At 32.3% G+C, this 24695-nt stretch overlaps 1 protein-coding gene and 1 pseudogene across 2 annotated transcripts; one reads left to right on the top strand and one right to left on the bottom strand.

The window, feature by feature from the left end:
* Positions 1-1151: 1151 nt before the first annotated feature.
* Positions 1152-5527, bottom strand: LOC111310027 (putative LRR receptor-like serine/threonine-protein kinase IRK). The gene is made up of 2 exons (XM_022909113.2): positions 3600-5527; positions 1152-2889 (listed from the first exon to the last, which is right to left on the bottom strand). The coding sequence occupies exons 1-2, from the start codon at positions 5093-5095 to the stop codon at positions 1440-1442; spliced, it is 2946 nt and encodes a 981-aa protein (XP_022764848.2). The 5' UTR covers positions 5096-5527; the 3' UTR covers positions 1152-1439.
* Positions 5528-12469: 6942 nt separating this feature from the next.
* LOC111310026 (uncharacterized) lies at positions 12470-24695 on the top strand (annotated as a pseudogene). Its single transcript, XR_016330442.1, has 17 exons — positions 12470-12980; positions 13441-13541; positions 14017-14185; positions 14342-14407; positions 14678-14751; positions 14942-15007; positions 15097-15213; positions 15358-15479; positions 15563-15613; positions 15673-15731; positions 16058-16163; positions 16592-16754; positions 16885-16975; positions 17108-17176; positions 18199-18290; positions 23973-24033; positions 24284-24695. The product of XR_016330442.1 is annotated as an uncharacterized LOC111310026 (transcript).

Below are 24695 nucleotides of genomic sequence, written 5' to 3'. Positions count from 1 at the left end.
TCATGAGTTTTCAAAAGGAAAAAAAAAAAATTTGATTCAATTTGGAAAGCAAACAAAGTTTGATCAATCAATGATAACATGGTGGGTGAAGAAATGAAGATTATTAATATTGTAAAGACATGGGTAACAAATACTACGATTGAGAGCTTTCAAATAATTAAAAAATAATTAATTAATTTAATTGATTAAAATTCATTTTATTTTTATAAAAAAATTTTGAATTCAAATTCTATCAATTATCATTTATTAAAATTATTTTAGATTTGAATATTGTTAATTATCATTTATTGAAATTATTTTAAATATATGATTTGTAGTCAACTATTTTAATATATTTTATTTTGATTTAAAAAATTAAAAAAATTTATCTATTTTAAATTAAAAAAAAAAAACATATTCCACTATCTTTAACTGAAATTTGAGATTATATTAAGATATGAGAGCCCCATGTGCTCAGTTGATTTTGACAATTCCAATCAGTTAGGCTCTCTTGGGCCCAACAACATTTTTCAAGTATTGAACTTTTGGCTGACTGCCCTAGGCACCTAGGGACACAACTCATTGCTTTGTAACTAAGCACATGGTTATGGACATTTATATTCTTTTACTCCCCACCCCTCCAACTCCTAGAAGAAGCGACTAGTTTCTCTGCCCCAAAGTACTATGATCTTGTTTCTCATAACAAGAAACCATGTGTGATGGTAAACTACAAAAATGCTTTAATAAAGGCATCACTAACTCTTTTACTTCTTTAATGCTACTTTTCACTTTTTCCAGTGTTTGCTATCTGTTCTTCATTATTCTGTTCAGCACTATAGACAAATTGGCCTCAGAGTGGGTGCTAAGAATCTTTGATAGTCTTAAATCTCTTAAGACACTTTTGACTTGTAAAATTTTGTATTTTAATGACTTTCACCTTTGCTATCATTGAAACCACATGACTTTGGTTTGTGGAACAACCATTTTTTATCCAGTCATGAAAACCCAGATTTGCCCTTGACCATGTTCCGGTGAATATAGGATGAAATTTCGGCTACATGGTTTTCAAACACATTTGTCACACCTGTCTCAAAATAATTGGACATAACACATTATATCAGAGAACCTAATGCTGCTATTATAGATGATTATAAGAAAGGAAACAATGCCAATGAACAAAAAATTGCAAAAGACTGCAGATTAGTAACTGGGAAACAATATCCAAAGGGGTTCCATAATGGAACCCGGTGAAAAGGAATCCGGTAACTTAACTATAACATACTGAAGAAATCACAGAGGTAAACTGGAAAGTCATAAAGTGAAGAAACAATACAACAGAAGGGAATAAAAGATTCCAACAAACAAATATTTCTTCTCGTTGATTAAATGAACATACCGGATTCTTCTTCGCCGGACAACCCCTTATAAATCTTTTAATTTCTTAAAAGTATTAGTTAAACTCATCCCAAATCCTCTTGGCCTTCTGAGGGGCATCTGATCAATTCCAATATATTAACTACCTCTCCCATATCTGGCCGATTTGATGGTACTTGTGACGTGCAGATTAAGCCTAGTTTCATCACTGGAATTGCCTCCTCAGCCGGGAATTTTCCTTGCAGCCTACCATCGACACATTCTTCCACCCTGCCTTCTTCCAAAGCTCCTCGGACCATGTCACATAGCACCACCACATCATCTTCCATGTACTCAACAGGCCTCTTCCCTGTAACCACTTCCAAAACCAAAACGCCAAATCCATACACATCACATTTCTCAGTTATTTTCACTGTTCGGCAGGCAAACTCAGGTGCCATGTAGCCAAGTGCACTCTGAATTTTGCTGCTTAAAACATAGCGGTCTAGCATAGGCAACAACCTTGCTAGGCCAAAATCTCCCACTTTAGGTTCGCCTGAGCCATCAATGAGGACATTGCTTGACTTTATATTGTAGTGAATAATGTTTGATTGGTGCAAGTGAGCCAAGCTTTTTGCTGTCCCTAGAATGATACTGAACCTGTCACTCCAAGAAAGATAATTTCCACCAGATCTTTCATGGAGATGTTTGTACAGACTTCCACCAGACACAAATTCAGAAATGAGAAGTTGCAGTGATGGAGTCCAGTAATAGCCCTCAAGTGCAACAAGATTAGGATGCCTTATTTTCCCTAGTTTCTTAACTTCCCTTTCAAATTCTTCTTGTGACTTGACAAGACTTGAGACAGTGAGCTTCTTGATTGCCACTGAGCGCCCATCTTGCAGAACTGTTCGGTACACTGCTCCAAACCCACCACGCCCAAGCTCACAGTCCTTGTTGAGCAGAGCATGTGCTCCTGTGCTAAAGTCCGGCTCACCAGAAAACATGACAAGTTTGCCGGAATTGGCATCTGTAGTAGGGGAATGGCTAAAGTCATCCCCAGCAGATAAAGTGATGGCTGCTGCAGGCCGGGAGGTTGATGACCTGACACGGAGATTAAGGACAGTGATGGCAATGACTCCAACAACAATGACAGCAGCTGCACCAATAGCAATGAGGGCAGAGATACTGAGAATTATCCTTTTATGAACAACATTTGTAGGTAATTCACCAGAAATGGAATCAGAAGATGAGTTAGGGTTTAGGACAATGGGTTTAGGAAGAACTTCAGGGCAAGATCTGTTAACTGCAGAGCCACAAAGTGAGGGGTTTCCAGAGACAGCCGTAGGTGATATGGTGTTAAAGAATCCACCAGCCGGCAGTTCTCCTTGTAAATTGTTGTGGGAAATGTTGAAGGATAAGAGGTGGGGAAGATTGGCCAACTGCTTGGGTAGGGTTCCTCCAAGATTGTTAAAAGACAAGTCCACATTTTGTAGGTTGGTCAGTTTTCCAATTTCAGTAGGTATTGGGCCACTCAGGTTGTTTTGAGATATGATCCTACACAATTCAACAACAAAAGAAAACAAAAAAGACAGTTAGTTGATGTACTACCTGCTTTCAGCAGCATAAAGTTTGTAAGTAAAATTGACGCCTGAATATTGAATAATGAAGCATCATGACAAGAAACTTAGAAATTTTCTTGTTTCTAGATTTTGAGGTAAATATGTTTCTGAAGCCCTGATCTCAAGGAATTCAAACTTATCTGGTTCTTAAGTAGAGTCAAACTCTGCAATCACAAATATGAACACTCCAAAAGGAAAAAAGAGCCTGCAGATAACATCCAGCAACAAAATTTTTGTATGGATGTGTCATTTAGAAAATGTATCTGCACATTATCATCTCAGCAAAAGCTTTCAACATGTTTTCCAAATCAAACATCAACATAATACCAATGCAACAGAAATCCAGAGAACAATGGAGGTTTCAATTTTAAAGTAATTATGTTAATGAAACATATTCCGGAACTCATACAACCTTTGAGCAAATACATCAAATTTCAACCACCAAAAGCTTATCTTAGCCTTGCAGGTAAATTTGATGATTATATATCAAGATATCAAGGAACTATTTGACTATAATAACATGCTCCAAGCATTAGATAAACCACAAATTAAGCTAACTAAATGTAGATAAAAGAAGGCAGCCCACCTAAAACTAAAAGAGAAGTTAAAAAGCACAAATCATACTCAAGGGAAGGAGAAACTTACAGAGTTGTTAGCAAAGTGCAGTTCTCAATTGACATGGGAATTTTTCCCTCTAGGAAATTTGCATTGAGCCTCAGATCCTTTAAGGAGTAAGCTCCTCCAACTTCCACAGGAATGCTTCCATTAAGATGGTTTTGACTTAAATCAAGAACATTCAAAGCCTTTAATTCTCCAAGAGTCCCTGGAACAGGCCCAATGAGAGAGTTCCTTGACAGATTCAAGAACTGCAAGCTGCTTAAAACTCCAATATCATATGTTATTGCCCCAGAAAACGAATTGTGAGATAAATCCAAGACTTGAATTTTTTGAAGGATGGTTCCTGCTGAAGTTGAAATGGGATTATTCACATTTGCACCAAGCTGAGTCTCTGAAAGAGACACTAGATTTAAACCCGATGTGAAAATCCATCCAGGAAGATCACCAGTCATCGAATTCTGGCTAAAATTCAACGCCAAAAGATTCACATTGTTTTCCATAGATGCTGGCAAGCTTCCAGTTAAACCATTAGCAGAGAAATTTAGCACCTTCAAGAACTTAAGGTTTCCTAAAGAATCAGGAACCTGACCAGAAAATTTATTCACAGAGAAATCCAAAGTCTCAAGACTTTTCATTTCTCCTATCCATTCAGGAACCTCACCAGCAAATGAATTCATACTCAAGTTCAGATAACTACACAAGCTAAGCTTCTGCATTGTCTGCGGAACTGACCCAGAAAGTGAATTCAAGCTAAGATCAATCAATCTCAACAGCAAACAACTCCCAATCCCATCAGGAACTTGCCCAGAGAACTTATTCTTACTCAAATTAATGGATCTTAAATTATTCAAAGCCTCAACCCCTCTTGGAATCTCTCCTTCCAAGAAGTTACCAGACAAATCCAATGACCTTAAACCACTCAAACCCCAAATCCCACCAGGCAATGACCCTGAAAATTGATTCCAGGACAAGTTAATATCAGCAAGAGTCGCACAAGAGCCTAAACTCCCAGGAATCTTACCCGAAAACAGGTTATTAGCTAAAGAAATGGACCTCAAAGAGCCACATTGTTTAAAAAAATCATCAGGAATAAAACCTGAAAGAGAATTCTCACTCAAGTCAATGATTCTCAGAGTTTCGAGCTTTGCCAAGTTGGGGCTTATACTGCCACTGAGATTGTTCTTCGCCAAAGAAAGCTTCCTTAAGAACTCCAGCTGCAAAAGGCCACGGCCGATCCGACCCGAAAGAGAGAACCCATCAAGGTTGAGCTCAGTAACCCGGTTCAACCTTGGGTTACATTTGACACCAATCCAGTTACAAGGAGTTTCATCATCTTCATTCCAAGACGAAAGCTTTTGGCTTGGATCTTGAATGTCTGCTTTGAAAACTATTAGCCCCAAAACATCATCGTTTAAAGATGGGCTTAAAGATCTCACCGGAAAAGAAGCAACAACTAAAAGAACCAGCCAAAATAAAAGTAAAGTTAACAGACTTTTCATCTTCATCTTCCTCCTCTTCAGCATTTCAAAAACTCCATTTTTACTTACCTTCACAGAACAAAAGCTTGACAGTCGCAAAGAAGGAAACTTGAGAAGCCAAAAATGCGGCTTAAACCAAAGAGATTCTTTAGGAAAAGTAAAATAGTGGGAAAAAAAAAAAAAAAAAGAGGACTCAGAGATACACTTCAAGAAGCTAAGAATTTTGAAGCTAAAAAACAAGAGAATGAAGTTTTTGAAGGGTAAGTCTGAGAACTATTAAGTGAAAAGTAGAGAGAAATTTTGGTCTCTTTCAATTTTCAAAATTTGAAGCAAAACCCATTGCTAAGAGAGGTCCACCGCCGGAGGATTTCGGTGATTGTCGCCGGAAAACCCGAGGATAGAGAGAAAGAAAGAAAGAGTGAGAAAGGTTTTCGCTTTGTTCAGTTTTTCTGTAAGGGAGAGAAAGTAGTGAAGAACAGAAGTGGAATGGCTTTGGTTGTAATTAATAAAAAAGAAAGTTTTTTCTTTTTAGTTTTTTTAATTAAATAACGGGAAAGTGGGGGTGGTGGGGCCCGCGGTTGGTGGGGGCAATTTAATGTAGCGAGATGAGAACACGTGGAGAATTTGAAGAGGTCGATGGAATCCTACGTGGCAGACAGTAGTCGTTGTCAGTTATGCTTTTGAGGCGGAACATGTTGGGAGATTGGTTTTGTAACGAGGAAATGTAGTTCTGGAATGGACCCAACATTTCACGAGTAATTACGGATTTGCCATTTCCAACCGACCAAAACAAAGTTGCCCTAAGCCTTAATTGAAAGAATTTTTAGAGGGAAAGTACCAATATTTTTTTTAAAATAAACTCAATATTTCATTCAAAATAAATCAATTACTTTCATCGGTAATAATAAATACCACAATTGCAAGGCACTCATCTATCCAACACGCATTGTCTTTATTAGGGGTAGCAGTCCGATTTGTATCCATCAAGTTTTGTCCATTCTAATTTTATAGGATTGATAATTTTTATTTTAAAAAAAATTTGGATACTTTCTAAAAAAATCAATTGAGATTGAGTTTTATACGGATTCATCTCGATTCAATTTGATATATATTATTTTTTATTATTTATTTAATTTTATATTATATTTAAAAATAATATTAAATAATTTTATATTATAAAATTAATATTTTATTAATTTTTTGGTAACTTATAGATTAATGTAATGCGGAATTAATCCAATAATTAATGTATGTATATCATCAGCTAAAAAATATTTTTTATTTTTTATTTTCAAATTAAATAATTATATAATTGTATTTTTGAACGTTAAGTTGGTACTTTTTAAATAAACATTTTAAGTTATAAATGACTTTTTTAGTTTGATTTAAAATTAATTAAAAATCAATTGATTACTTAAATAGATCATTTTGTCATGTTTAAACTAATTTATTTGATACTTTAATCTCTCATTCATTAGATTTATTGAAATTAATGATTAAATAAAATATAAAAATTTTTAATTTTACACCGATGTAAATTAATCTCTTTCCTTCTATATATATTTGTATTTATGTTTTTCCAAAATATTAGTCTTTGTGCATAAAATCCGATACCTTTTTCGGGCACATTTGTTGCATGAAATAGAATAAAAACATCATGGTGCAAGCATTATTCTAATTTCATGCAAGCAACAAATGTTGTGCTAGTAATAATTATGGGAATAGCTAGGTCCATATGCCACTTTATGAAAAAAAAAAAAAAAAAAACAAATAGAACTTCTAATTTTAGTCCAAAAATATCTTCAAAATTTTCTCCTAAGAATGTAATAAATTGCACTAAATAGTCCATATTTCTAAATTGTAATAATAAATGAAAAATATTGTATTAAATAATTACTTTACATTCATATATGTTATTTTCATTTAAATTATATTACATAATCATATTTATGAAAAATATTATTATTTATTATTAAAATTATACGTGATAATTAAATGATAGATATTTATTTTAACACACTCATTAATGATTTTGATAATAAATAATTTATTTTTTTTAAATCTAACTATGTGACATTATTTTTTTAAAAATCTAATTAGATAACATGATTTAAATGAAAAACCTATACTTTCCAAAATAAGTGATTATACAATCATTTCTCATTCTCTAAACAAGGAAAAAGATTTAATTTCATAAGAGGTCCCCAACATGCATTAACTATCCCTCAATTAAAATTTATTTGCATTTATCACAACAAAAATTGAAAATAATGTATTAACATGTTAATTCAATTAAGAAGTTAAGACAATAATTGACCTTTGTTCGTTATTACAATCATACATTCAGAATTTTATTTTACAGTCTTCTTCACAAAGATTGAACCTTGAATTAATAAATTTTTTTTTTGTTGCCCTTATAATGGGAGAAGGGGGATGACGAGGTAGAACTCACGCCTTACATGATTTTCAACTGACCTCTTAACCACTAGGTTAAGAGGGAAAATTCTTGAATTAATAATTTGATTAATAAGAAAGATAACTAATTTCTTTATCATTTGATCTGATCTTTGTGGGTGTGCTATGAGATTTTTCATTTTTGGTTATAGGATAGTCAAAATTAGGGATGACATATTTCAATCCAACTCAACCTTTTAGACTTAATTTTTTTTTTTTTTGAAAATCAAATTTTGGATTAGATCTGATAATAATAAAATAAAATCAGAATCAAGTTTTAGATAAATCTGTCATAATATATATATTTTAATTATTTATTTAATTTTATATTTATATATATTTAATTTTATATTTATATTAAAAATAATATTTTATATTTTAAAAAATAATATTTTATTAATTTTAAATTAAATCAAATCAGATATAATTTTATTCAATATCTAATTAAAATCGAGTTTAAGTATAAAAAAATCATCAATTCAAATTAAGGTATTATGTGTATAAAATCAAATCGAATTCATGACGAGCAAAAACCTACACTTATCCAACCTATTATCATCTTTAGGCAAAACCCTTATAAGAGAAAGGGGGATGATGGGATTCGTGAAAACTTCTTTAATCACTGACAAAAAATGAAAAAAAGTGTGTTATAGATTTTTTCAAACTAAATAAAATGACTCTTTATAACTATAGTCACCGTTATGATTATCACATCCAATCCAATCCAAATTAATGAAAATTTTGATTTTTTATAATCTGTTTCTGTTAAATGAAATGAGTCCAGAAAATATGACATAGGAGAATTGAAAGAAAACAAAAGGACATCAATGGTGGATATGGAAAAACAAAAATGAAAGGGATGGTGGGAAAAAGAGAAACAGAAAAGCGAAAAGCAATAAAAGCAAGTAGGTGGCGTGAAATTAAAGGGTAAGGTGTGAGCAGCTGCTGGAGAGGGAAGCAGACTGCAGACTGCAGAAGCAGTGCTGGTAGAGGACTTGAGGGGTACTCAACTTTTGCTTTTAAGCCTTTCCTTAAATTCCATTAAACTGAAAAGAGAAATAAGGGTCCCTATCCCTCTCCCTCAATTCTAGAGCTTATAATAAAAAATATGACATAATAATATAATATAATATAATTATAATATAAATAAAAAATATAAAAATAATATAATTTAAAATTTTAATAATAATTATATATAAATTTAATAAAATAAAAAAATACATTTTACATTTTTATATTTAAATAAATTATGAGATATAATTTTCGTGTAAAATATAATATAAATATATAAATTTTAATATTTTATATTATATAAATACACGAATCTTTAAATTTTTTTAATTTTATAAATATTTGCTCATTTTTTAACCTATATATATATATGTTATTTCTTTGATACTTAATTGATTAGGAAACTTCTTCTGTTTTGTGTGGTTAAAGTAAATTGGCACCCATATGTCAAAGAGAGCCCATGCATCTTTATAAAATTTGTTGTCTTGGTAGTTTTGGAAGCACTAAATTTAGAAGTATTTGTCCAAAGAGAAACCATCATTTATTAATTTAATATAAAATTATCTTTATAAAAGCAAAGAGCAAAACAATTAACTAAACCTAAAGTAAATATTATTTAATTTAAGTACACAAATTTATAGGAAGTAGAAGCATCCAACAAATCATAATGAGATGACTAAAAGAAGAAGATAGTAAATTTATGAAGCCGGTACAAGAAGATAATAGAAAACAATAAATTTATAAAAAGGCTTCAAAGCCATTAGAGAAAACTTAGACCATGAGCTAGCAAGTGAGTTTGGGTTTGGATTCTATGAAATTTTTAGTGTAATGCAATTAAATTTATCTTATTATTAATTAAATTTAAATATTAATTTTAGTAAAATTTATTTAATATAAATTTTTTATGAATATTTTTTAATTTTAATTACAATAATTATTTTATTTTTCAATCATAATTACAGTAACTTTGATTACTATTTTTAATCTCATTTGAATCAATTTCACCATCTATTTAAATAAATTTGAGTAGCATTGGCGTTGAGGAAGAGAGGGGATAAAAAGAAATCTAACAACATAAAATACAATATGAATATAATATAAAAAAATATAAAAATAATACGATTTAAAATTTTAATAATAATTATATATAAGTTTAACAAAATAAAAAATATATATTTAATATTTTCATGTAAATATGAATTATGATATATAATTTCATATAAAATATAATATAAATATATGAATTTTAATTTTATACAATATAAATACATAAATTATCATATCTAGATAAATATGGTTTTGTCCATTTTCTCTACCCTTAGTTTGCCTTAAAGCATAAATTTAACTATAAACTTCCAAAAATGTGGCTGACGAGGTTTGGAATTTATGCAAAGCGGAAGGAAGCTGCCCTTCTACTTCAACATTACACATATTTGGAGCCATATAATTGTTTTTCTTCGGTTGTTATTGTCACTACAAATTGGCCCGTGCTTTGTCACAGGTTCTATTTCTTTGGCTCTTTGTACATAATAATTTTTATTATAAATTTGATAAATGAGATATTAAGTATATTTTTTAATAGAAATACTGATTATTGGAATAGAAAAAATATAAAAGTTAAATAAAAATAATTGCATATAGTAATGCTTTTAATGTTTAATTATAAATTTAACCAATAAGTAGTTAATTCAATCAACTAAAGTCATTTTTCTTGATGAAAAGATCTTGGGTTCGAATTCTACCAGTGATCATTTATTGAGATAATTTTAAATGTATGATCTGTAATCACTTGTCTTAAGTTGTCAGGTATTGTTACGCCTGAAGCAATAATCACAACAATACAGAAGTAATAGACAACAATCAATAATCAAATATACAGAAAAAATAAAGCACATCAAGATTTACGTGAAAAATCCTTCAGTGTAGAGGAAAAAAATTACGGGCCACCAGAAAAATCTTCACTATCAAATAATAGTTATACAAAGTTCTTCTCTAGCTAAAACTAAAGCTATGACATATCTTGTCATGACTTGACCTTATTTTCCTAATAGGTATGACATATCTTGTCATGACTTGAGAAACTGAACAACCTATTTACTTCAAATTTTTCTTACAAAAAAAAAATTCATATAATATAAATATAAAAAAATTTTCATGTCGGATTGAGTTAGATAGAAACCTATAAAAAACAATTTGTTTTGATATCTTTATCTATTGATATATGTATTACAAAATTTTTTTATTAAAAAAATACAAAAAAATCAAACGAGAATACCGCTCCATTGGCATCTTTTTTTTTAAACAAATTAATTTAATTAAAAAGGCATAAAAACAAAAAAAAGAAAAAAGAAAAAATGGAGCTCATTGTATTACTACTGAAACATCTTAATTGAGGTTAACATATTAATCTCTTAAATTAATATTTCAAATAATAACTTTATTAATATAAAATTATAAAAAGGAAGAACAATAAAAATCAAAAATAAAAAATAAACAAAAAAATTGGGATGCCATACGAATATTTAAATTTAGCTTAAAATGTTAATATTTTATATTACGATATCAAATAATAATTTTATTAATATAATACATATATTTAAATATAAAACTAAATATATAATAAAATATATAATTTTTTATATGCCATGGTACATATATAATTTTATTAATATAATACATATATTAAAGCATCAAATATGTATTATATTTATAAAACAAATAATACATTTATTAACATAATACATATATATACCATGGGATGACTAAAGCAAAACACCTTACATCTACTCCAAACTCACCTCTGATTTTTTTTAAAAAATCAACCTAATTGGACTCGAGATTGATTTGTTTAAAAAAAAAAATACTCATATTGAATCGAGACGAATTAAAATTTATCAGATATTGATTGTTTTGTCATCCATATTAATTGATTTATTTTGTTGTAAATAAAATTCACAAAAAATAAAAACAAAGAAAATACGAAAGAGAAAAACATATGAGGGTGTTATGTGGATATCTTAATTGATATCATTTTTTTTATAAAATTTATCTAATTAAAAAAAATAAAAAATAAAAAAATGCTAATTGAGGTGCTACATGGACATTCTTTTGCTCTTAAAATCTAGCAACCTTTAATATAAGGATGGATAGGTAGATGGATTTAGTGTATGGATGGATAGACAAGATTTATATTAAAAAACTTAAAAAATATCTAAGAGGAAAAAAAAAAGAAAAACAAATAGAATCTAATATAGACACTTACATTGATCCTATTTGTTATTTTTTTTTAATTTTTTTTAAAAAAAGAAAAGGCAAAAAAATCAAATCTAGATATCATATGGATACCTCATTCGACATTTTTCTTACAAAATTATCTAATCTAAAAAATAAAAAAAGATAAAAAAAATATTTTTAATAAATAATATCAAATGATCCTACCATAGATCTAAAAAATTTATTTAGTAACTATGGAAAGAAGAAAAAAAAAAGAGTTAAAAGAGGGAAAAGTGAGGGCATAAAAGTACAAAATTTATATTTTGAATATTAAAATATAAAATTTTTATATATACCTCTACGTGGTTTGGGATAGAATACCACTAACTAACCTTACTTTGTTTCTCTTTAAAAAATCTAATTTGATCAATTTCAATTTTGATTAAAAAAATAATTTTGTTATCAAATCACATCGAATTAAAACTCATTGAATATAAATTATTTTATTATTTTTATTTATTAATATATTTTATTATAAAATTTATCTAATTGAAAAAAAAAAAAAAAATCATGTTGGGGTTCTTTAATTTTACCCAACATACACTCTCTTTGAATAAGTCCAAATAAATTTATATTTTCTTTATCACTTGAGCCGGTTATCTATTAATAGTATTTTAATTAATTTCAACAAGTTCACAATGTTATTTTGATAAGAAAAAAAAATAAAAATTAATTTCAGTGATGTTAAAGAAACAAAAAAAAAAATTTCCCGACTTAGGGCTAATTATATTGTTATGGAGATAAAATTTTGAAAATACCTAAATTTGAATCTTATTTTAAGAGGATTTTGCAAGAGTAAAGGATTTCAACCAAAGTCCATTAACCAAGGCTTAAAGTGGGCTCATATTTTCAGCAGACAAACATCTTCACAAAATTTAGCTGTAACGTGCAAGGCTAAGTTTGGAATGTGCGTTTGGGATTGAAGGAGAAACACATAGTCAGAACTAGTTTATCAAAGAAGCAGGCTGAGCCCAATTATTTTGTCAAGCTTTAATGAGCTGGGATTCCTGAAGCTCATCAAAACACAAAAACCCTGTTAAAAACCTGTCTTTTTGTTGGTCTGAGGATCTTAAATTCTGAAATAAAGGAGAAAAAAAAAAAAAGATCAGTAATGGCAACCGATGAAAACAGTAATCTCAAAAGGAAGGAAACAATAGCTTCATCTCTTTGCAAGCACTTCTCCTTGGATCCTGTGAGTAAAATAAACTCCACCCATTTTTTTATTTTCTTCCAATATCCTGTTTGCATGCCATTTTTTTTAATCTGTATAACTATGTGGTTTTAGGAAAATCTCTTTCATTTTTATTTAAAGAAATTGTTTTTCTTGTGATTCGCTTGCTTTTATGTAATGGGTTTTACTTCAATTCAGTTATTTTTTCCCTTGCGTTAGCTTTTGGATTTTGAGTGCTGCTTGGGCAGTTTATTAATGGGCTTTGTATGCCACCTAGCTTTTTCTTCCATTCTCATTCCATGAGCTTCTATTATGTGTAGAAGAAAGAAAAGTGGTTTATGTATTTGAATTTGTAAATAACCATACCATTTTGCAAAATTTTGCTTGCATTTGCAATACTTTGAGCTCTATTTTATCTATCTGGTTCTACTAATTATGTGGCAATTTTACAGGCTATATAATTTCCTGTTTAATGTTGCAGGAGGCTTTTTCAAGTAAGGTTCCTGGAAATGATATTAAGACCCTGTACTCAAACATTTTGAAGTCATCAGGAAAGGAATCACTGAAAAACAATGATGAGGTAATGCTTAATTAGCATTTTGCATGAAAGAATTCATCTTTACATAATGTAGCACTTGGATTAGTGTTACTGAAGTAAAAACTGAGGTCATTGAGAAGTAAGTACCTTCACTTTGAAATGGTTTGCGCCACCCACTTGCTATAAAAGCATATCGATAAAATTAAGTTGACATGCTTAAATTGGAGTGATGAAGTAATGTGTAATTAAACTTTTGCATGAAAGCACCCATCTTTATGCAACGTAGCACCTACATTCGTGTTACAGAAATAGAAGCTGAGGTCATTAAGCAGTAAGTACTGGTATAAATCACTTTTGAAATGATTCGCCCCACTAGTTATACAAGCAAATTGATAAAATTAAGCTGACTTACATGAAATGGAATTTTTATGTCTTGCATTTTTCTCTGCTATGCTTTTCTCTTCCTAAATAGGTTCACTTTTGATCCTTAATAAGAAAAGTAAAATTTTTATTGAATGTGATGAAGTGGATAGCTTTTGCTGAGAGCTTTCCCAAAGATTCCAAGGCATGCTATGGTGGTTTGAATGAATTAAATGCTGACTTGGCTTCAAAGTCTGTAATTTTGAGCAATGGATTTACACCATCAGAAGCTGATGTTATTGTTTTTTCAGCAATATATAGTTCAGTGGTATGCATTTGTTATAAATGTTTCATACTTTTAGTGTGTTTCAAAGAGAGGGGATCTTGATGCCAAATTGCTATGATAGTTGATGAAGAAAATTTGCTGCAATTCCTTAGTCAAATATTGAAAGCCTAATTGCTTGGTATACTTTGTTGTTGTCAGATTGGCCTTTCAAATTCAGAGAAGGAGAAATTGCCCAATGTGATGCAATGGATGGATTATATCCAGGTAGAGAAATTTTCTGCTGTTTTGAATTTATATTTTGTTGGGTTTTTTCAATGGCTTTTGAGAAAGCAAATTATTTATAGTTACTATAGCTTTGTATAGATGCAAAAAGAATGAATCTTTTCACATAATGATGTTAAGAGTATGGCTTTTTTGAACATGTGTGGATCTGCTGTTTATGTTCTGGCTGCAACATGCAGCAGATTAGATTAACCAAAATATTTTGTATATAACATGGATGAATAGATCCATTAGGAGGTGCATTTTCTGCAGGTGGGAATACGCTGTATCCTTTACACTGTAATGATTCTCCTTTGGCTTCTACCCAACTGCTGCCAACACATAGTGTAAGAAGAGTTATCTACTTGCATGCCTTGTATCTCATAATTCAGAAGATTGAAGAACAAAACAACCTACATGCTTGCTGTGTACATAAAGAGACTAGATAAAATTCTCATAATGCATTCCAAGTTATCAGATGTCAAACTTATGGTCCTGCATGACTTGTAACTTGAGACCTAAGTCCCCTGTTGTCAGGATATGTCAGTCATATGCAAGAAAATTGGAGAAAACAGTGAATGTTGGGCTACCTAATGAATTCTTGTCACAACTTTGTTCTTGATATCATTGTGTTTTCCCGCGTTTGATAGCTTTTGTTAAGTAGGACATTTTTTTTTTGTTGAGAAAAATAGAAAAAGCTATTTGCAGCTTAAGTCAGGAATCTGGAATCTGGATTTATCCATTGAAAACAGCTTGGTATCACATGGGACAACCTCTGCTACTTTTGTTCTTGAGGTTTCATCTATCTTGTAGTTTAGCTTAGGTTTTAACATTTCATCAACAGCATTTTGCCTAGCCACTCAGTGATATGATCTAGATGCCATGTTGACACTCCACTCTGAGCCCTGTTTTTATCTTGAATTCCTATCTTCCATTTATACCCTGACGTTTAGCGGCCTATTTGATAATCATGTTGGGGAGTGTGGATTGAAACTTGATATTTCCTTTTTGGAGTTAGGGTGTGTCTATCATTTGGCTATTGCCTGGTCAATGAACGACTTTTTCGATGCTCTTGGTTAAAAGTTATCAATTATTATTTTTTTACCTTTTAAAAAAAACTATCAAAACACATATCAAGGTTTCTAATATGATATTTAGGGCCTGAGAAGGGCGTCCTAATTTGGGGTCCCTTTAGACATTGTGATGCCAGTGAATTCCTTTGTTACCCTTGCTTTCAAACCTTTTAAAATCATTCTTGCCGGACAGAGAGGATCATGGTGCACTTTTTGAATAAATATTGCTGGAGAAGCCTGATTTTGAGCCTCAGGTAAGTTATCTTTAAATTGTTTCATTTGTGCCGCTGTTCTTCTAGATTCTATTTTTATGATGGAGCACCATAGATGATTTTGAAGTGAATGAGAATAAAAATGTTCACTTTGATTGAAACTTAATGTTTTCTTTGTTGAATAGAGAGGGTTCTTGAGTCTTGACCTCTTGACCTCCCTAACCCTTCTCTAGTCCCCCCAACCCCTCAACCCCACCTTTCTTCTTCTTCTTCTTTTTTTTTTTCCTTTTTTTGGTACCAAAGGTTGTTAGTTATGTGTAAAATCAGGATAGCATATGAATACTTGATGTTCTTTCTAGTGGTTGCAGAGAGCCAAAGCTGCAGGCAAGCCAGAAGTAGATTCAAATGCCAAAACGACTGTTCAAGACACAAAAACTGCCTAAGCAGAACTAAATGAAAAGAAAAGTGATTCCGGGATACCATTTCCCCTCTTCTTCTCTATTCTAGTATGCATTCCTGATGTTGTCCACTGAGTAATTGCTTTAAAGCTCAGTGTTTGCGAGAACTTATTTGATTCATTTCTTGTTTAAATAACACTCATACTGCCAGGTGGTTATTTTTAATTTTAAGTATTTGTGCAATAAAATAATTGGAAGAGAATTTTTTTGCAGCCTTTTTGTGATTAATTGATTACCTAATATCCTATAGAAATAGAAGGAGGAAGGGCTAGTTTCTTAAGACATTTAGATGTGGGAAAGTTGCATATAATAGATGAATGGTGCTTTTTTTTTTTTTTTTTTTGTGGTGGGTTTCATTTCTATACACTCTAATTATTATCAGTGCCAAGACTTCTTCTAGATTCTCATGCTGGTAAAATTCTTTAACAACCATCTTTGCTATTTGGGATTTCAAGATAAAGTCTAAGGGAGATAAGGAAGCTGTTAAAGAGAAGAAGAAAGCACCTGAAGCAGAAGCAACCGACAAAGACAAAGAACTCAGTGTCAGTTTACTGAATATACAGGTTGGTCTAATTCGCAAAGCGTGGAAACATCCGTCTGCTGATGGGTATGTTGACAACTTGTCTAGTTCTTTACATTCAAGGGCCTTAGTATCTTTATGTTTGAGTTATCTAATTTTCTGTATGGCTGTCTAAGGCAAAATTGGTCGAATGATGTTTTGGTTATTAAAAATGCAGTTTACTGGTTGAGGAGATAGATGTTGGAGAGGCTAAATTGCGACAGGTGGTTAGTGGATTGGCCAAGTATTGCAGTCCAGAAGAGTTAACGGTATTTTTTGAGTTAGCTGTTAACAGATTTTAGTTGATTTGATTTTTAGCTTTTGTCTTCATATTTTTTGGTTTATTAAATTCTGAAGCTTACATTTTGATATTGTCCATGGTATTTGCTTGTGCCATGAAGAATCGTCGTGTTGTGCTGATTACAAATGTAAAACCTGGAAAGCTACGAGATGTGATGTCAGGGGGACTGGTAAATTATTTGGCATTTAATCGACATGTTATCTTTGTTTATTAAACATTCTTTATTTGTGAAATATCAATCTTCCTTACCTTTTGTGAAGCTTTAATGCAGTAATTGGGTCAATGAGTTTAACATTTACTCTTTTAAATATGTTTTCCTGGCGTGGGGTAATATAATGTGAGAAGAAATTGAGTGAGGAGGTGCCTTGCTAAAGTAATTATGATGCTTTCAGTAAATGCATCACGGTTCTTGCCATCTGTTTGATTTCTTCTGCAGTCACAATTGGATGCTTATGGCAATTTACAAAATGCAGCTAATGGTCAAATATTTAATGCTCTTCTTGTTTATGTATAAAAAACTTGGCAGTCGTTTTGCCTTTTTCTGGTCTCCTTGAATTATAAATTTGCTGTCCATTGGATACAGGCACATGTATTCTAATGCTGTGCTGGAATCTGAGTGTCAATTCCTGGGATAAGAAATATCTCTTAAAAAACAATTGAGGCCCTTGGGCCTCCCCTATTGCTAAAGACAAAAGCAAGAAGGGAAAAAGAAAGCGAAAGCGAAAGAAAGAACATGTGCATGTGCTTATTTGCAGTCACAGAACAATATCTCCTTTGATTGTGCCTATGTCTGAGACACTGAAAAAAATCCACAACTTTTGTTTGTTAGCTGTAGGAATTGTATTTCTCTGTGAATATTTATTCTGCCTACTTGCTTAATTCTTTATACCTTTAACATATATTCTACTTGGTAGCAAAGCCTAACTAGAGTATAAAACTTGATGCGATTCCCTGATTTCTGTTTGCTTTTCTCTGTAACAATTTCCTTAAAGTCATTCCAATAAATTCTTAAGTGAGCTCAAATTTGTCCCAAGATAAACCAAATAGACATTCATTTGTGGATGATATTTATATTTTTCTTTCAGCAGAAAAATTGGCAGTTTGCAATTTCTGAAACTAGAGCTAGGTTGTGTTTTTATGTATTGCCATGATGTTGATTTTATTTCATTTTTGTAATCTCCCCCTTTTCAGGTGCCTTGTGCTTCTAATGAAGATCACACCATTGTAGAGCTTTTAATGCCCCCAGAAGGGGCTAAAACTGGCGAGCGCGTTTCATTTTTGGGGTAGGAATGTTGTGAGTTTTGTAGGAGTGCAACCCACAGCCTTGCTTTTATGTGAGATTATCCGAGAGAGCATGAAAGTTATTGATTGCAATTAATAGACCATTCTATTTGAGCTTGCTTAGTTTTTTGTCAGTCCTTGTTCTGCTATTGGTCAGGCCATAAGGTCTCTTTGAGGCTTAGTTGAGGGGCACTGAATCAACATCTCATGCACCCACTATGACATAAAGAGCAAATGGTTGCCATATCCCCTGAAGGAGTTGGCAGGCTAATAGTTGAAGTAGCTAAAATTGTTTACTCGGTGAGGGTGTTCTAATGAAAGAAGAAATCAGAGAAATTTGGAGAAAATCTGGTGCAAGCTGAGTGCTAGCATCTGTGAATTTGTTGCAACTGCACGAGGGGTAACAGATTAGAGAAAGAAAGGGAAACAGAGGAAAAAAGGTAGGGATAATTAAATCCATTGTAAACTTAGTCTAGCTGTAAGGAAAACGCATTGATCGCCTCTACTCTTAGATTAAACCCTGTGGAAACTGAATGTATATTGAAAAACTGCTTTTTCAGAATTATACAAGAATCTTAGGTTTATATACAACTAACTAGGGGTTAAACTAGGAAAGTAAATCTTCCTTAATTCTAGGGATACAAATACTTAATTCTAGAGATACAAATATAAATATACAGATTACAAGATTACAACCAGCTGTAAATAAGTGTTTTCCCACACCCCCCCTCAAGCTGGTGAATAGGTGTTTTCCATTCCCAGCTTGAAAATAATTTTTTGAAATGTTGCACTGCTGAGACCTTTAGTCAACACATCTGCAAGTTAACCCTTGGTTGATACATAAGGTGTACAAATCAACCCACTGTCTAGTTTCTCCTTTATGAAATGCCGGTCTACTTCAATGTGTTTTGTTCTGTCATGTTGCACAGGATTGTGTGCAATGCTTATTGCAGACTTGTTATCACAGTAGAGTCTCATTGGTCCATCCCACTTGATCTTCAAGTCTTCTAGGATAATCTTTAACCATAGTAGTTCACAAATTCCTTGAGCCATTGCTCTGAACTCTGCTTCAGTACTTGATCTTGCCACCACATTCTGTTTTTTACTCCTCCAAGTCACAAGATTACCCCCTAAGAAAGTGCAGTAGCCTGAGGTGGATCTTCTATTAGTTATTGAACTTGCATAATCAGCATCTGTATATGCTTCTAGAACTAACCTCGAATTTCTTTTGAATAAGATACCTCTCCCAGGATTGGCCTTCAAATAGTGCAATATACGGTAGACAGCCTGTAGGTGCACTTCTTTAGGACTATGCATAAATTGACTTACCACACTCACAGCATATGCTATATCATGTCTAGTATGTGAGAGATAAATGAGTCTTCCAACTAATTTTTGGTACATCTCTCTATTTACAACAGCATTTTCATTAGCTTCTCCAATTTTATGATTAGGATCTATAGGGGTATTTGCAGGTTTACATGCAAGCTTCCCAATTTCCTTCAGAAGATCCATCACATATTTCTGTTGTGAGATAAAAATACCATGCCGTGAGTGAGCTACTTTAATTCCTAGGAAGTACTTCAATCTCCCTAGCTCTTTTATCTCAAATTCTCTAGCCAAACACTGTTTTAGAGATTCTCTCTTTTTCATCATCTCCAGTTACAATTATATCATCAACATACACTAATAGAATTGTGACTCTCCCTGAATCAGAGTGCTTGATAAACAATGTGTGATCTCCTTGACTTTGTTTATATCTTATTGCTAGCATCACTTTGGCAAATCTCCCGAACCAAGCTCTAGGAGACTGTTTAAGGCCATATAAAGCCTTTTTTAGCCTGCATACTTTGTTTGCTGCTAGATGACCTCTAAATCCCGGTACCTTCATATATATTTCTTCTTCCAAATCACCATGTAAAAAAGCATTATTTACATCAAATTGTTGAAGCTGCCAATTGTAATTTGTAGCCAATGATAACAAAATCCTAACTGTATTCATCTTGGCAACTGGAGCAAAAGTTTTCTGGTAATCCACTCCATAGGTTTGAGTGTAGCCCTTAGCCACTAACCTGGCTTTATACCTTTCAACAGTACCATCTGCCTTGTATTTTACAGTGAAAACCCATTTACACCCCACTGAATTTTTTCCTTTAGGCAACTCTACCAGTTCCCATGTCTGATTTTTATCTAAGGCCTCCATTTCTATTTCCATGGCTTGCCTCCATTTCTCATTGGATAATGCCTCTGATAATATAGTTGGAACAGAAATAGTGTTTAGGCTCACAAGAAAATTTTTGTGGGATGGTGAGAATTTTTCAAATGACACAAAATTAGATATTGGGTATAGTGGATGCTTGGTACATTCTCTGGTTCCTTTCCTAATGGCAATAGGCAAATCATAATCACTAGTTATAGTTTTAGGAGATTCATGCTCATTTTGAGAAACAGAGTCAAAAACTGTAGTTACCTCATTTTCAGAGTTAGGATCAGGTTCTTGGACTGGCACTGGTTCAGGATCTGAAACTTTACTTCTTGAGTACACCTGTAATTCTTTCATAGAATCAAGAACAATATTATCTTTTGTCACATCTTCCGTATTTGGAATGGGTTCAGACTCAAATTCAGTGTTTGACTTGGGCTCAGCAGAAACAGGTTTCGACTCAGAAGAATTAATGGGTGTAAATGTTGAAGAAGGGGGCAAATCAAGCAAAAATAAGTCTTTATCCTTATCTTCCATGAATGAAGTCTCCCCCTGAAGATAAGGTTGAGTAAAAAATGATTTATTTTCTTCAAAAGTGACATCTGCAGACACATAAAATGTTTTGGTAGGAGGATGATAACACTTATATCTTTTTTGAGTTGAATATCCCACAAAAATACACTTAATCGCTCTTGGATCCAACTTTCCCCTGTTATGACTGTGAACATGAACAAATGATGTACAATCAAATATCCTAGGTGTGAGATTGTTTGTGGTATTGAGGTTGGGATAAAATTGTGAGAGTAGTTCCATAGGAGTTTTAAATCCCAAAACTCTTGAAGGTAACCTATTTATAATATGTGTGGCAGTGAGAACAGCTTCCCCCCAATAAGATTTAGGTACATTTGCTTGAAAAAGAAAGGCTCGGGTTGTGGCTAGTAAATGGCTATTTTTCTTCTCTGTCACTCCATTTTGCTGTGGAGTATTAACACAAGATGACTCATGGATAATCTCCTATTTTTGGAAATAGGTGGATAGACTCTGGTTGAAGTAGTCTCTTGCATTATCAGACTTAAATCTCTTGATTCTTACTCCAAATTGATTTTGGATCATGTTTTGGAAGCTTAAAAACACACTATTCACATCTGATTTGGATTTAAGTAAAAAAAACCCAAGAAACCATAGTACAATCATCTATGAATGAAACAAATCATCTCGCACCAGAAATATTAGGAATTGTAGAGGGACTTTAAATGTCACTATGAATCAAGTAAAAGGGAGTAGAACTTTTTTTGTTACTGATTGGAAAAGACACACGTCTATGTTTTGCAAATTCGCAAATATCACAATGAAAATCCTCAACATTTAATTCTTTGAACAAAGAAGGAAACATTTTTCTCAAGGTTCCAAAAGAAGGATGTCCAAGATGAAAATGATAAAGCCATATTTTGTCTTTATTGGAAGATTTTTCAAAAAGAAATGACAAAGGTAAACTATTTTTTATACTACTTGTGTTATTTGATCTCTCAAGATAGTATAGTCCATCCTTCTCCTTAGCAAGTCCAATCATCTTTCCCGAACTTTGGTCCTGAAATTCACAATAAGAGGGATAAAAAGTTACTTTACAATTCATATCTCTGGTAAGTTTTTGTATAGATATCAGATTAGTAGACAATCCAGGAACATGAAGAATATTTTTTAGAACAAACGAGGGATTAACTTGAACATCTCCTAATCCTGCTACAGTGGTAAGTGAACCATCAGCAACAACAATTTTCTTATTACTAGGACACAGGTTATATGTACTAAACTTTTGTGGAGAATGTGTCATGTGGTCTGTGGCTCCTAAGTCAATGACCCAATAACTCGTAATAGGCTTAGCCGAGACATTTAATCCATGAGAACCGGAAGCTTTACCTGAACTAGAAACTTTACCCAAAGAACATACCATAGTAGGCTTTTCAAGGATTTTCAATAAATTTCTCAGCTTTTCAATCTCTTCCCTGTTGAACTCTCCTTGTTTCTGAGACATCTGTAGTACTCCAGTGATTTTTCCAGTTAACATTTCCTCAAATTGGGTGATAGTGATATCTTTTTTTGAAAGGGTTCAGCAATGAAGGCCTAAACAAGATTTGGCAATGAAAGCCTAAAAAAGTCAGCAATGAAGGCTGAACATTTTGCTTCCCAAGAAGAGCCTAAAGCTCTGATACCATGTGGAAACTGAATGTATATGGAAAAACTGTTTTTTTAGAATTATACAAGAATCTTAGGTTTATATATAACTAACTAGGGGTTAAACTAGGAAACTAAATCTTCCTTAATTCTAGGGATACAAATACTTAATTCTAGAGATACAAATATAAATATACAGATTACAAGATTACAACCAGCTGTAAATAAGTATTTTCCCACAAACCCTATTGTATTTCTATGCTTAAAATAAAAGTGCATAAAATGGATACCCTACTTGTAAATTAAACCCTATAGTAAATCTAGGCCTAGAATAAATGTGAAAAAAAAAAAAAAACTGTTATGTTAGGCAATGATCTTAGTGACTTGTCGAAGTAAGCACTTAACTCTTGATCTAACACACTGAGGGGCACTAGTTATGTTTATTGTGCTCAAGGAGAAAATGGTCACTACAAATATCAAGAATATTGATGGAGTATTATCCTCAAGGGATTTTAGGAGCACTTATTGTAGGCATAGATAAAATAATTAGGGTTTATATAGGGGTTTACATATTTGTGTGGCACTAAGGCTGTGAATACTTATCATGGTGATTTTCAGATTTAGACAATTATTAGAAGTTAGGATCAGAAACTCTGTGCTCTTTGTCTACCTTCTCTTCTCTGCTTTGTTTTCTTCCTCTCTCTTTGCTCTGTCCTTCCTCATATGGAAGAACAAACATGTTTGTCAAAGTTTAGATAAGATAAAAATTTAGGGGGCCTACCTTTAAAAAAAAATTATGTAGTACAGTAAGTCTAAAAATATACTTGCAAGTTGCTATAAAAATTGACTAGTAAGTTGGTAGCAAATGGTCAATGAGAAGAAATTTCGCTGGCAATCAGTTACCTTTTTATTTGAAAAGAAAGAAGCTGGTAGATTATTTCCCTTTTCCATGGCTATTAGTGAAGCTATTAGATGCTTTTGATGGAATAATTCCTAGCCTCCCCCTCATCAAGTTGATCAAATCCAAAATTGCAGCATGATTAGTCCGGTAATAAGAGCCACACCAACAGCTTAGCTTGAGAGTTAAATGAAGCACTAATATGCCTTTTGTTTTCAATGAAATGAAGAGCATTCATCTATAAAAATGAACTAAGAATTTCTACAATGAGACCTGCAGATTGCTCTGTTCCCATTATAACCGCTTGTGTCGCGCATCTTCCCCATTTCCCTTTTACACATATTTTGGTTTTGAGATATGTTTTGTTGTTTGAGATGAAGTTTCTCAGAAAATTGTTATTCTTTCATTTAGGATTGATGGAAAGCCAGGAGATGTACTAAATCCAAAGAAGCAGTTGGAGAAAATAACACCGGTATGTTTTTCATGTTCTGGTTTGTGGATGCTTTTTCCTCGTTTGGATTCTTGGTGATGCTTTTTCATGGATTGTGGTGATTCTAACTTTTCTTATGTCTATTCCATGCTCTTCATTATTGCACTTTCTGAATTTTGGGGGTTGGATCCTATGAATCTGGTTTCTGTCATCTTCTTTATGGTTTTTGTCCAGCCTGGAATATGTTGCTTTGGATTTTGCACGTATGACCAGGGATTTCTCTGTGCTGCAGCATCTTTTCACTGATGAGAAAGGTGTGGCCACATTAAGGGTATTCCATCTATGACCTCAGCTGGTCCATGCACATCTCGGATTCCTAAAGCAAGCATCAAATGAAGACAATAAAGATAACTGGACACCTACAAAACAATATAGGTTACTGTTCGGAGGTTCTAATTGCAGCTCTCAGCAGTCATTACTTCTTGCTGTTGGAACAAGATGAGGTTGTTTTTTTAGTCTTTTGAATGGTCTAAATCAGTGTCTGTTACTCACAATCTATATAAGAGGATTTTGTTGCTGCCACATTTAATTTGAATCTGGTAATGCAAAGTTAAGCAAAAAAGAGCGGTCTAAACTAGTTTCAATCCTGATTGTTAAACTTGATTGTGAATGCATTATAATGTACATCTAATTCTTCGGTATCC

This window comes from Durio zibethinus, chromosome 19 (assembly GCF_047325235.1).
Source record: "Durio zibethinus cultivar Kanyao isolate XHJ-2024 chromosome 19, ASM4732523v1, whole genome shotgun sequence".
NCBI classification, from domain to species: Eukaryota; Viridiplantae; Streptophyta; class Magnoliopsida; order Malvales; family Malvaceae; genus Durio; species Durio zibethinus.
The sequence above is the reverse complement of the archived record's forward strand: the minus strand, read 5'-3'. Positions and strand labels throughout refer to the sequence as shown.

Excerpts from the sequence above, each read along its gene's own strand:
- LOC111310027 (XM_022909113.2), bottom strand. The coding sequence starts at position 5,095 with ATGCTGAAGAGGAGGAAGATGAAGATGAAAAGTCTGTTAACTTTACTT. Across the intron at positions 2,890-3,599 it reads TGCACTTTGCTAACAACTCT|GATCATATCTCAAAACAACC; the intron begins GTAAGTTTCTCC and ends TGAATTGTGTAG.